The following is a 13,529-nucleotide window of genomic DNA, read 5'->3' on the forward strand; positions in this document are numbered from 1 at the left end:
CCAATATGCTACGTGTATTGACTCCTGATACAGAAGGCTATGACCAAATAGACTCTATCACTACTGGAGCATCTGTACTAGTGGAGGGAGTTGTTGCAAGCAGCCAAGGTGGTAAGCAAAAAGTGGAGTTGAAGGTTTCTTGTTAAGATTGTATAGATTGATAAAATGAAGGATGATAACATTGAGACCCAATGGGCACTATATATAGAGGTGGAGAGGGGAAACCCTAGACTAAGAGATGACTCTTATACCCTTGACACTTATACCCTTAACACCTCCCCCCTCAAATGCAACGTGAATAAGCACTAAACTTTAAAAAAAATGATACATTGAAGTCCGATATCAAAGATGTCGTCGAAGCGTGAAACTCTTGAACAATGTCGATGTACGAAACGATCTCCTCCACAAGTGGTACTGCCTTCACGACCCATACTGCAGCAAATACCTCAAATATGAATCTTACTTTGGAGACTTTGAACACTAGAGAATAGTGAGATGTATCAAATCAAGCAAAAGGGAGAATAGAGAAGTCACTACTGTAAGACGGCAAGTAGTGAGATAATATCATGATGACGATGAAGGGAACCATTGGTCATGATGTGTAGCAAGACAGCTATAAATGGACCAAGAAGGCAAGGTAGCATCAACAATGACAATGATGGGATTAGACAAATCGATGGGACTCAGCTAACCACAAAACAAAAGAAGCAATGAACTGATTGATAGAATTTATGGACGCACACGGCTAAGATGAACTGAAAGAGTATATGTGCGGACTTGAATGGACAGACACGGCGGAAAACTGAAAGGAAAATGATGTCGCCTAGAGGGGGGGGGGTGAATAGGCATTTTACAAAAAATTATCCCCTTTTACCGTTGTTCTAAACTTGCAGCGGAATATAAATTAACGAATTTTTCACAAGTGAAAAAGCTAAATATGCTAGGCTCAACTAGTGCACAATCACCCTAAATAAGTGTGGAAATTACAATCCTAAGGTGACAAAAATTACTCTAATTTAGCGACAGATATGCAATAAAACTTAAATTGAAAAAAGCTAAAAAATACTGTTTATATGCCTGAAATTACTGTTCATCCGGATACTCCGGTGAAGGCCGGAGTCTCCGGGTTGTACAGGTCCGGAAACTCCAATGAAGTCTGGATTCTGTACAGAATAGAGCCCAAAACTGAATAAAATTAATCTGTAGAGAGTTCTAGCTCAAACCAAGTGATGTCGTGTGTTCCCGGAGATGATTCCAAGTAGATTAAAAAAGAACCTACACTCAAATACACACAAACAAGTAGATCGAGCAATATAAACAAAGATTTGAGCAACAACTTAAAAGTAAGGAAACAAGAGAGGAGACACAAGATTTGTTTCCCGAAGTTCGGATTCACCACTGTGAATCCTACGTCTCCGTTGAGGAAGCTCCAACGAGCCGGATCTCTTTCAACCGCTTTCCTCGATCCACTCTTGATTTCTTCCCTTGCGGAGGCGAAATCGAGCCATTCACAAACTTCCGCGGCAATCCACAATCTTGGGTGCTCGTCGGCGATGCCTAGCCGGTTAGGAGGCTTCACCTCCAAGAGTAACAAACACGACGACGAACTTCTTGCCGAGAACTCAAGTGCTCAAGATTGGATTTTAGCTCACTTGCACTCAATCTTCCAATCTCTCAACCCAACTCACTTTTCTTCTCAAATCACACACGAGAATGGAGTGGGAGAGGTTCTTTTGGCTCTAGAAATGTGTTCTTTCGTGCCCTTTGCAGCAGCCCCAAAGGATGGGGTGAGTGGGGTATAAATAGCCCACTCCAAAGAACTAGCCGTTACTGTTTTGACACACCTACCCCGGAGTATCCGGTGAACACCGGAGTATCAGGTCTCAATTCTAAAACCGGCGTCAGAACGGTCACAGAACGTGTCAGAACTAGCCGTTAGGCTCTTCTCTGGACTTTACCGGAGTATCCGGCCTACACCGGAGTCTCCGGTCGGCACTTAACACAGAAAACAGCAGTCTCCGACCACTCTAGGTACCGGAGTATCCGAACTTCACCAGAGTCTCCGGTCATTCTAGGTACCGGAGAATCCGGTCTTCACCGGAGTCTCCGAGTACAGCACATCTGACCTCTGAAAAACGGCGATAACTTTTGATCTCGGAGTCCGATTTCGACGATTTTGGACTCTATGGAAAGCTTATTCAGAGGGCTACACATCCCAACTGAATTCATGACCTAAAACATATAGGATCAAACTAGGAACACTCCAAAACCTATTTTGGACACTTCCACACTTTCCGCACCGGACTCTTAACAACAAACTCTCACTTTGGGTTTGGTTGAGAACTCTTGAGCACTGAGACATGAAAATTAGCTCATGTTGCATCCCTCTTAATAGTGCGGCATACCTAGACTCAATTTCAAAGATAAAACACATTTGAACCAATTTGAGCCTTTTGAATACTTTCAAGTACCGCTATTTACTTTCAAACCTTTGAGGGTTGCTAACTTTCATAAAATCTTCACCCCATCTATTCTTGATTCCTCATGTGATTGATGCGAATCACTCATAGCTTCTCATGGCCTTGCACAGTCCATTGGCGCAAAGCTTCACTCGCTCTTCACCATCGCCTTGGTCCTTCGGTGCCAAACCATTTACTTGCCCTTCACCACGGATGGTTCATTGCAGCTGAGTCTTGCTTACCCTTCACCATCTTGCCATAGGAAACCATTTTGTATTCGACATCTTCAGAGAATTCACTTTTTCATATATAGAGTCTACTTTTGTTCTTCACTCTTGGCATATGTGATTTCAATTCAACTTATGCCTTTTTATGGATCCTAACCTCAACTCACTCTCAGTCACAAAGCACATGGGTTAGTCCATAAAACTAAATTAACAATTTATACCTTTAGTCACTTAGTCTCCACAAGTGACTTAGCCTTCATGCTTATTGTCATTCCTCAAGCTTCTTCTTCTTTTTATGAGCATCACCAAGAGCTCATTTATCTAGATGCATATTTCTCCTCCATGCATCACATTCGAGCATCACCTAAAGCTCATTCATCTTGATGTACTTTCAATCTTCTCATTCACCTAGAGTTCATGCATGTCTCTTCTCCATGCATCACCTATTGAACAACCTACTAACAATCTCAACAACATTGTTACTCTATAGGTATTATTATTAATTACCAAAACCACACATAGGGGCTAGATGCACTTTCAAAAATATGGAATCTAGACGCAGTGGAAGACAACTCTAGTATGAGACACTAAAATTAACGGGTAGCAGGAAGCAAAGAAGTTCCCATGCGACACTAGAGAAATCACCAAGTAGCAGTGGAAGAGGCCCAATGACTGTGGCAAAGGACTACGATGATGGAGGTTGCAATGATAGAGAGCGCTACGATGGACAACACTGACTTGCGGAGGATGATGGAAGACCTGGCGACTACAAATCCAATCCATGCGCGACGAGGACCAAGAGGCACGTCAACTGGAGCACGATGATGGCTCCCACCAGCAGCAGCAACACCACTGGCACGCACATGCACACCAGTACCAGCACATCAAATGCCGAAGGAGGCCCCAATGCAGATTAGCACATGGCCCCGTGACACCATGCCGCGAGGAAGTGAAGCTCCTCCCCCCACGGTGACGATTCGCCCCCTTCCTCTTTCCTCCGCATGGATCTGTCCAGCAGAAGCGTGGATCCACCTGATCCGCAAGGTGGACGACCAGAGGTGGAGCGATGCTGAGGGGGGGGGGCGCCGATGATGAGGTGACGACGGAGCAGAGGGGCGCGACGGGATTCGCAACGGCTTCGTCTCAGCGGCGGCTGGATCCCGTCGCGAAGGTGACGGGGGCGACGAGCCCGCGACAGCGGACGAAGATGACCGTGACGGTGTGGACGATGGTGTAGCGAACATGCTCTTAGGAAGATTGTTGCTGCTGCTGCTCTCGACTGTGCTTTGGTGTTACGAGTCCTTTTGTTTGAGTCTTATCTTCAGCTGCTCTTCCGTCTAGCTTTAATCTTTGTTTTCCGTTGCGTCCACATTCAAGTCTCAGTCTCTATTTGAGTTCGTCTATGTTGTGTGAGTCAACATATTCCTTCGTCAATTAGTCATTTTTTTTTGTTAGCCAAATATTCGTCTTTGTTTGGCTAATCATTTCTCGTCATTATTAATGTAACAATGTCTTCTAGATCTTTCTGTAGCTTTAATGACAACTTCATTTGTTGTCTTGCTACATGTCATCACTTTGTTTGTCTTGATCTAGGGCATTTTTTTGTCATCTTGGTCTTTCTGTAGCTTTAGTGGTAATTTTATTTGTTGTCTTGCTACTCGTCGTCATTTTGTTACAATTTTTGACAAAAGGCATTCATATGTTGTCATCATCATGACTCTACTCATGTACTTCGCTTTGCACTTCTTCAGCTTGATTCGATGAGATTACCAAGACTCCACTCTACGACGGTTTTAAAGAGAGTTTTTGGATGTATTACTTTTATTTTGTTTTAGTACTTAGTGTCCACTCTTTCAAATGCAATACTATTACATACGTCTTGCATTTAAGGAGGTGTTAGGAATATAGAATCCTTATCCTTTACGTATAAGTTAGTAGAGTCCTTTCCCTGTACTCTCTCGCCTCCTCTACATATTGCCCCATTGGCCATTGGGGCTACCATTCAATATAGGTTGCTATTCCTAACATGTACAAAGTCAAAGGACAATATCATTTTTGCATCAGAGGAAGTACTTGTTGAGATTTGGGAATCAAGAAGCAAATCAGTAAGTCAAAAAGAACTGAAACTACTCATGTCACATTGTTTACTCCCTCTTTTCACAAAAAAAAAATGTTAATGATCTCAAATGTATGCAGTCAACCTATTTTAACACTGATCTTTGTAAATGTTTACAATGGCCAATGTGAAAATTTATGAGCATTTTTGTTTGAAAAATGCATTCAAAATGCATAACTTTATAAGGTTGTACCAACATATTACAAAGCAAATTAGCAGTTAAATTTGCATTTGGACTTATTTTGCTGGAGGGAGTATGTTTTGAAGGACTTATTTTGCGAAGTATCAAAACTTATGCAAGGATGGCGAAATTTATGAAAGCATACTGAATTGATGTTCACATAATGAGATAATGCTTACCAACAGCCAAATGGAGGTAAGTCAACGCAATAGCAACATCGATGGCAATCACTATGCGTTGACTAAAATCCAGGGTTCTCACATGTTGGTCTGCAGATGGGTTTTAAAAAGGAATTGAGCCGCAATTCAAACTTACCAGTGAAAGGAGAAGAGATCAGAAAATGTACCGGTCAGGTGTTCTCTAATAGTGCCATTTGGAACATACTCTGTAATCATAATAAACTCATTTCCTTTGTCAATAAAACCTAGAAACCTCACCAAACTCCAGTGATTTATTTTTGCAAGGTCCACTTTCATCAGATTTTTTGCATCTTGAGCGTGACCCTGGCAACAGAGCACAGCCTGTAATCACATGCTGGTGAAGAATAAAAGCAAATTGTTTTTTTAGGGGAAAGAATAAAAGCATATTGTTGACAGATTCTGGCCACTGCCAGTATATATTTATGTTGTATTGACCTTAAATGTGCTGAAATCTTTCTAATTAATTTAATTAGTTTCATCAATATACCCTGCAGAAACTGTGCTGACTTCACTCTTTAGCTTATCCTTACGATTTTAACCTTCTGTAATTGGCGTTTCTAGCCTGATGTCATGATGCATAAAGTGGTTACCACCACCTTTGAGGAGGTTGGGGACTATCTTTCCCTTCATTATAATAATATTAGATCCATTACAGTGATACAGTCAATAAATAGTCCTTTAAGAAGTAGCTTGCCAGCAAAACAAAGCATGCATGACCAATATGATAAAGTAAGAAATAATTGGTAAGCAACCTTTTTAGCAACTCCTATGAAAATATGACACAGAGGGAGAAAATGTGAGAACATGGAACAACCTTCTTAGCTCTCCGGACAGTAACAATCTGGTTATCAGGTAATATAGCCTTGTAGACTGTCCAGAATCCTCCTTCACCTAATTTAAATGAACGGGAAAATTTCCGAGTAGCCTTCATAACCTGCTTAAGGCTTAAGGATCCTACTCCAGGTAGTTCAGCAGGCATTTTGGACCTAGACAGCTTGCATGAAGTTGATGGGGTCTCCTTGGATGGCGTGCTTACTTCAAAGGATGAAATAGGATCCACTGAAAAGGAAAAAAGTAGATGCAGGATAGACAAAAAAAAAAAAAGTCTTATACTTCCTGATTTTTCACTGTTGTAGTAACGATCTTACGACCAAATTTAGTTCCAGATGCTTGCTTTTCAATATGGTAGAGCAGATGGACATAGTGCTTTGGAATAGAAAGTGTAGTGTAGTAAAAGATTGGTCAAGGCTTATTACATATTAATGCTTTGCAACTTAAAAATATTTATATTCAGCTATTTATGGAGGAGGTAATATTTTTTTCGTACTTGTTCACATTTCACAATTTCAGCTATCTCTTGTTCAGCTAGTCATTCCGACCATCCACTCAGATCCCCTAATTTTTGCTCTTCACATTACTTTATGCATTTACCGCATTACTTCATGCATTTACCACTGTGGCTGCGGATTAGTACCAGACAACAAGGACTTCTCCTTTTCAACCTTCCGATCATCTGAATTAGCGATCGGCTTTGAACTAGAAGTGGCTTCTTGAACATTTGGCACCATGGGTTGTTGTACTGCTGTAGGTGGTGCCTCCTTAAGCTCAAGATTAGTACCAACCACTCATACAACTTCCCCTTTGTTGTTGCCACTTGATCCGTTATTAGCCGATTGCTTTTACACTTTGCTTTCATCAACAACTGACTATTTTTCTTTTGGTTCCAGATCTAATTTCTCATTAGAAACACTCGTGTTCTTCACACGATAGACCTTCTTAACATGTCTCCTATCCCTCCTATCATTTGACTGATTTTTGGGATCAAACCGATCTTGTCTAGGATGAGACAGTCTATCAAACGTCGAAGGTCATGGTGTTGTCCACCCCAGGTGAAATGGTGCAAATGACATAGAAGGTGGTGACCAAGGTGACAACCAACCCCACGGCAGACATGGAGGACAAACCATCGGAGGAGACCCCCACATCATAGGCATTGGCGGCCTATAAGGAAGGGACGGAGTTGCTGCAATATTATCCTCCCATTGCCTCCTCCTCCTTTCAAACTCATGCTTCGGAGGTGATCTTGGATGTTTAAGAGCATTGGGCCGGCTGCCCCTTTTTTGGCCGGCCTTGCCACTCTTATACTTAGCCAAAAGTGTATCAAATGTAAGTTTTGGCTTCTCATACTTCTTAAAAGCTTAGTTCTTATCTTCATTCACTTTCCAACGATCAATTTCTGGACTTTTAGGTTTGATCATCCTTGGCCTTACATTATCATTACCAATAATCACACTCTTGCCTTTAGTTGATTCGGCTTGAGACGACCAAACCAAGACCTTTTTCCCTTCAAAGTTCATCATGTTGACGGGGAACAGATCATCATCTAGCTTCATCTTAGAATTTTCAGCAAACTTCAATCATCCTTCATTAATGGCCCATTGAATCTGTCGACAGAAAATATTGCAATCATTAGTAGCGTGAGAATATGAATTATACCATTTACAATATGCACGTTTCTTAATCTCCTCAAGTGATAGAGTTAGGCGAATGTGAAGTAAACCAAGTAAATGCATGAAGTTTCGCATAAAAAGGAGTGATGTGTTCACATTTCTCTTCACCTAATTTTTGCTCAAGTCGTGCCCATGAATGAATAGAGTTAGGCGAATGTGAAGTAAACCAAGTAAATGCATTGCCAAAAAGTGACAAAGTAAATAAACACAATCTTAAAACATTACTACTACCAGCTTCACCACATTGTGCAAGAAATTGACCTATATGCTCCATTGTAGTTCTACCATCTTCCCCATTGAATTTAACAAAATTAGGGACCTTAAACTCACGTGGATATGGAATTGTGTCATAATAATTAGGGTATGGTTTTTGATAAACACGTGATTTACCTTTGAGCGCTACCCCAAAATGTTCCCTCAAAATATTAGTCATTTGTTCTTTGATGCTTTCAGGCGCAAAAAGTGTTTCGGCCATAGGCCGATTGGATGACGTATTAGCATGTGATTGCGTCCTAAAAGATTGTTGTTGTGGTGTATCATGAGAGTGTGAAGTCACGTGCTGCATATGTCGAGTATTTTGTGAAGGCATATTGAAATAAGTATCCAGCAACGGACCATAGGGTACGTCGGTACCTTGTGGGGGTATAGGAGGTGTGCTATATGCCATGGTGTTGTAAGGAACTAATGGCATACTTGTTGAAATTTTAGTAGCCTGGCTATTGGCTACATACTGAACCGGACTATTTATGATAGATGAAGTAGTCAGAACCGAAAAAACAAATAAGGATACCTCCGGCTTGCTAGTACTCAATGTATTAAACGGAGGCATTACCATAGCAACCGGACCAACATTGGGTTGGCTATGAGTTTGTTGCATCGGCATATTTTGTTGTGTAGGCAAAGGTCTTGCAAATTGTGCCAATGAAACTAATGGTATTTGCTGAAATTGGTTACCATCGTTGGAATTTGAGGTGCTAGCATCATGTAGTTGGGGATGTTTTTTACCTTTTTCATCTTGCAATTCAATAAACAAAGCCCTAACACGACTAGACGGTACATGATCTAGACTTTTAACCAATGTTTCAGAATTATTGAACATAGCAGCACCAACAGACTGATCTACCATATGCGCAATGTGCTCTTTGAAATCATGAGTGGAATCACTTACATGGGTCTTTACCTCATGCTTGGCATGGACAATTGATATCAGATCGCCCTTCTTGATGACACCTTGACGTGTTTTCTGATAGCATGCAAGCATCATCTTCTCAACCTCCCGCTTTTGAGCTTCAATAGCATGGCGATCCTCCTCGGGAAGCTCTTCAAGCATAGGCGAGATGATATTGAACATGTTGATTTCGGCTCCCTCCTCCTCAGACATGGCGCAACAGGGTGCACGGAGTGTCGATGACGAAACCCTAGGTGTGGATGTTGATGGAGAACCATCGTTCCCTAGCAGAGTCGCCAATTTGTGTTGGTGCAGAATTGGGCAACTCCTCACCAACACGGTTTCCGTCAAGGATACTTATCGCTTTTCACAGCAACACTTGACTTGTTTACAAGCAAACAAGCAAAGGTTTTCACCGGCAACCTTGGGGATAGCCGCCAAGACAATTTACGAGCAAATCGACAAAGAACTACCACCCGAACCACAGGGATTCAAAGTAGCAGCGAAGAACTAACCCAAAATTGCAGGAAAGTAAAGGCAAAACGAAAAGTACATGTAATAGATGCTATTGACTAATGGATATGCAATCGGCCTCCACCCCTGGACTATTTATAAGGGAGGTATGGTCATGACCCTATGGAATCGAAGTAGGACTCTATTCCAACCCTAAACACGCTCCGTTCAGCCAAAATCGCAAATGAGATCCGAACAAATCCATGAATCCACTTCGATTCAGTTTCGGACTGAACACTGGATGGTCTAGTGAGAACAAACTCCAGAACACCGGACCATCCGACGAGTTCACTCTGCTAAAATTCTAAGACTCGGTCTTACACACACCGGATATTCCGACGTCACATTTATACTCACTAGAGTATGCCACCAGACCAATATTTGCACAGAGCAAATTTTTTGCAAAGTTTTCCTTTTGAACTCACTGGATGATCCGGCGATCATCAAAGACCTCACCGGACTATTTTCACCAGAGAACATTTTTTTGACTAAAAATATTTTTCTTCTCACCAAATAGTCCGGTGATACCCCGAAATCTCCATCGAACCATTTCTTCCAGAGAGCAAGTTTTTGACGCAAATTGACCTTCTACACAATGGATAGTCCGGTGATACCCTGGAATCTTCACCGGACTATTCCTTCTAGAGAGCAATTTTTCGGCACAAATTGATATTCTACACACCGGAAGTCCGGCGTTTTCACCATATCATTCACCGGACTATTTTATATAAAGAGCATGTTTTACTGCACCAAATTCAAACTATAAGCACCGGATAGTCTAGCATTCAATGAGCCCCTCACTGGACTATTTTTTTTCCAGAAAGCATGTTTTCTAACCGAAATCGAACTATAAGCACCGGATAGTCTGGCGATGACACGACATTGATCATCGGACTATCGGGTGTATAAAAAAATCTGGACGTGCCATTTTTTGCTATCAACAGTTTGCTTCCAAAATATTGTATGGGCTCACCACATCATGTAAATCCCAGAAGATATATATAACACTGGTGTAGATTTCACATCATTTGCACACATGGATATTATCAATTGGGGAATGGTCTCACAGGCCTCCTTCGAACATTGGGTCGAAGACCTTTGCGGCCACTGGCAACTAACAAAGCTTATAGTTGTCGTGGAACTATCATGTTGCAGGAACCCTACGGCATGCCGAAGGTACCCTTCAGACACTTGGTGCTGCAGGAGCAGTTCGCTCGACGTCACGAGGGAGTCAACCGAAGGGACGCCGAAGGTGCAACCGAGCAGAGACCTTCGGGGTCCAAATGAAGGGCAAGATTGTAAATAATCTGAATCTACCTAGTATAGTATCGTATTACCCACGAATATGCCGAGAATGTGGTAGTTAGAGGGATAATATCGTAAATTGTAACATGAACGATTGGTTATGGCCTATAAATAGGGCGTAACTGTAACTGACAGGGCAAGTGACATTAATATCAGTGAAAATTTCCCTACTTCGTGTACATTTCCCTCTAGCCTTCGGATCGCTCCAGGGTCCAAAAACCCATCACTTTGTTCGGGAAGATCGGTTCCCAATAGCTGGCACCGTCTGTGGGGATTGAACCATACTAAAGCCATGCCACCAAAAACGAAGCCGAAGGTCGATGATACATCAGTAGCACAGCAGACTTAACATCTTCCAGGGGGGGGGGAGCTGATCACCACTTTGACCGAGGCGTTCAAAGAGGGCCAAGAAGAACAAGATGATGTGGTCATGCTGACCAATTAGGATGGTTGAGTTCGCGAAGGCGAATTCACTAGAAAGATGCAAATGCTTCGATGCGAAGGATAGAGACCAGGCTTCGCGCTCATTTTGAAGCTTCCGTAGCAGTGAAGGAAAAGGCCCCTCGCTTTAAAGAGCATGAAGACTTCGATATTTTGAAGACTATGAAAATGAAGAAGAAGAAGAAGAAGAAGAGGAAACCGAAGTAGAAAGAACTGCATGGCTCAAAGCTGAAGACCTAGAATGGCAAATAGCACAAAAGAAGCATATGCTAGAGAGCTTGACAGTGAGTCAGAAGGCGGCTGAATACCGTTGACGAGGTGATGAAGCCAGAAGAACGCTAAAATAATTGCAAGGCAAAATTAACATGCTGTAGCACGAGGACGATGAGACACGATACACCATCACTCTTTCGTTAGCATTTGGAGCATAGACCGCGCAATATCTTTAGCCCAGGTCACGCGCAGGTGATCCAGACTCCCCTCTCTCCTCTGGATTGCAGAACCAACCTTGGCTTTCGGGTTTCAAAATGCCGAGAGTGGTGCTATGTCTGCAAAGGTTCCTTCGGTCTGTCATGTAGCGAATATGACTCTTTTAGGGCATGTATGTGATTTTAGTGATTAATGACAACATAGTCAATAGGACTAACATGTTTGTCAAGTATATAGCTTAGTAGGTCTCATGGATGCAATACATGAAGAAGTCATCACAGTCAAGACAAAGATTGGTTGAATTGGAGAAGTCCTAGGAAATTGTACACACCGGATGGTCCGGCGATAAAGGTGTTGCACATGCCAAAGCTTTTTAGCTCATGGCACATGTGCACACTGGAAGGTCTGGCACATGAAGATGGTGCATGCTAGAGCATTTTCAGAGGATTGAGTCAAAGATGATACACGCTGGATGGTCTGTCGATCGAAGTTGGACACGCCGGGTGGTTGCCCTAGAGTGATTTTTCCAAAGAAGGTTTCGACGGCTGGTTCAGAGTGTTTGAACACGTCGGATGGTTCGGCGTTTGGACCGGATGCTTCGCCGGAGCATTTTGCAGCATCAACAAGTAGTTCCAATGGCTAGTGATTGCTAGCATCAGCGAGCTGCGAGTGGATCACACACCGGATTGTCCGGTGTTCGGAGAAGGCACACGCCAAAACATCTAGCATTAAGGAAAAATTCTAACAGTTGGGGAAACAACTAGTCTGTGGGTTTGAGACTATAAATATCCCTTCAATCAGTCATTTGGCTGTGTGGCAGTATGTTGGAGTCTAGAAAAGCTCATACACACTTGAGAAGACATCTAAGCCACCAAAGTTCTTAAAGTGATCATCCAAGGTAATTAAGCACAAGATTAGGGCATGATTAGTGCTAATACGCCTAGAGAATTATTGGTAGGTGTTGCTGCCTAGAGAGTGGATCAAGGAGTGATCATATCGTGTATCGAGAGGTACGCCGACGCCTTGGATTCTTGGTGACTCGCTAGCACCTTCGGTCTTTATGGCTCTAGCTTGTTCAGCGGTAGCAAGATATTTGTACGGGGACACGGAGACCCTTGCCTTGGTGGCTCAAGCTCTGAAGTGATCACAGCGGTAAGCGACCGAGAGAGAGACTTGTGGTGAGACCTTGCCTTTGTGGCTTGGTGTCTCAACCTACTTGAGGCCTTGATGGCTCAAGAGCCGTGTTTAGAAGAGTCTTGGCGACCGGGAGCATATCCTTGGTGGAGCTCCAACGTGGACTAGGGGTGGTAATTATGCCATCAATATCAGGGGATAAAAATCCCTTGTGCTGAGTTTGTGTTCCTAGAGTAGTTTGTTAGGATTGGCTATAGGTTGCAAAACTCTTTGGATAGTAGAGTAGACACACTAGATAAGCCTAGAACACATTTAGATAGAAATTAATATATGTTTATCTTGTAAAGTTTTTGGAGCTAGTTAGGTTTTAAGTTTCCTAATTCACCCCCCTCTTAGGACATCATAGATCCCTACATGTCCCCATAAGTGATGTCTTGTAGCTCGAAGACTCGGTTGAGCCAGCGACCGAGGGCCTGTTCGGCACAAGCTTGGTCCTCAGCTAGGATGAACTTCCCCAGAAGAAGCCGAGTTTTGGCCTCCACGTCGGTGATTGTCACAGCTGTACCAAAAGTATAGAAAACTTAAGAAAATAGCATAAAAATCAAAGACTAATGGGTATTAGGCCAAAAGACATACCAGTTTTCCTCTAAAATCAAACTGGGGGCGGAAAAGTCCCTCTGCCCTCTTCGGCCCAAAGGATGGAATGGTCCACCCTTCGCTTAGTGGCCAAATCCCTACTACGATGAACTCTTCGATGAGGTCACCAGTGCTTAGGTGCTTTTCACACCTCGTAAACACTTCAAAGGCCGCCCGCTGGGAGTCCTTCAACAACACATCTAGGGCGTG

The 13,529-nt window shown here is 42.7% G+C and overlaps 1 protein-coding gene across 1 annotated transcript; it reads right to left on the reverse strand.

Annotated features, from left to right (window-relative positions):
- Positions 1 to 3,452: 3,452 nt before the first annotated feature.
- LOC133896907 (calmodulin-binding receptor-like cytoplasmic kinase 3) lies at positions 3,453 to 9,074 on the reverse strand. Its single transcript, XM_062337541.1, has 5 exons — positions 8,699 to 9,074; positions 5,998 to 6,242; positions 5,330 to 5,486; positions 5,163 to 5,252; positions 3,453 to 3,538 (listed from the first exon to the last, which is right to left on the reverse strand). The coding sequence occupies exons 1-5, from the start codon at positions 9,072 to 9,074 to the stop codon at positions 3,453 to 3,455; spliced, it is 954 nt and encodes a 317-aa protein (XP_062193525.1).
- Positions 9,075 to 13,529: the final 4,455 nt, after the last annotated feature.

This window comes from Phragmites australis, chromosome 17, assembly GCF_958298935.1.
Source record: "Phragmites australis chromosome 17, lpPhrAust1.1, whole genome shotgun sequence".
In the NCBI taxonomy this organism is placed as follows: Eukaryota; Viridiplantae; Streptophyta; class Magnoliopsida; order Poales; family Poaceae; genus Phragmites; species Phragmites australis.

Coding starts and splice junctions, on each gene's coding strand:
- LOC133896907 (XM_062337541.1), bottom strand. CDS start 9,074: ATGTCTGAGGAGGAGGGAGCCGAAATCAACATGTTCAATATCATCTCG. Junction 5,253..5,329: donor TATTAGAGAACACCTGACCG/GTACATTTTCTG, acceptor ACCCATCTGCAG/ACCAACATGTGAGAACCCTG. Junction 3,539..5,162: donor TTACCTCCATTTGGCTGTTG/GTAAGCATTATC, acceptor TGTGCGTGCCAG/TGGTGTTGCTGCTGCTGGTG.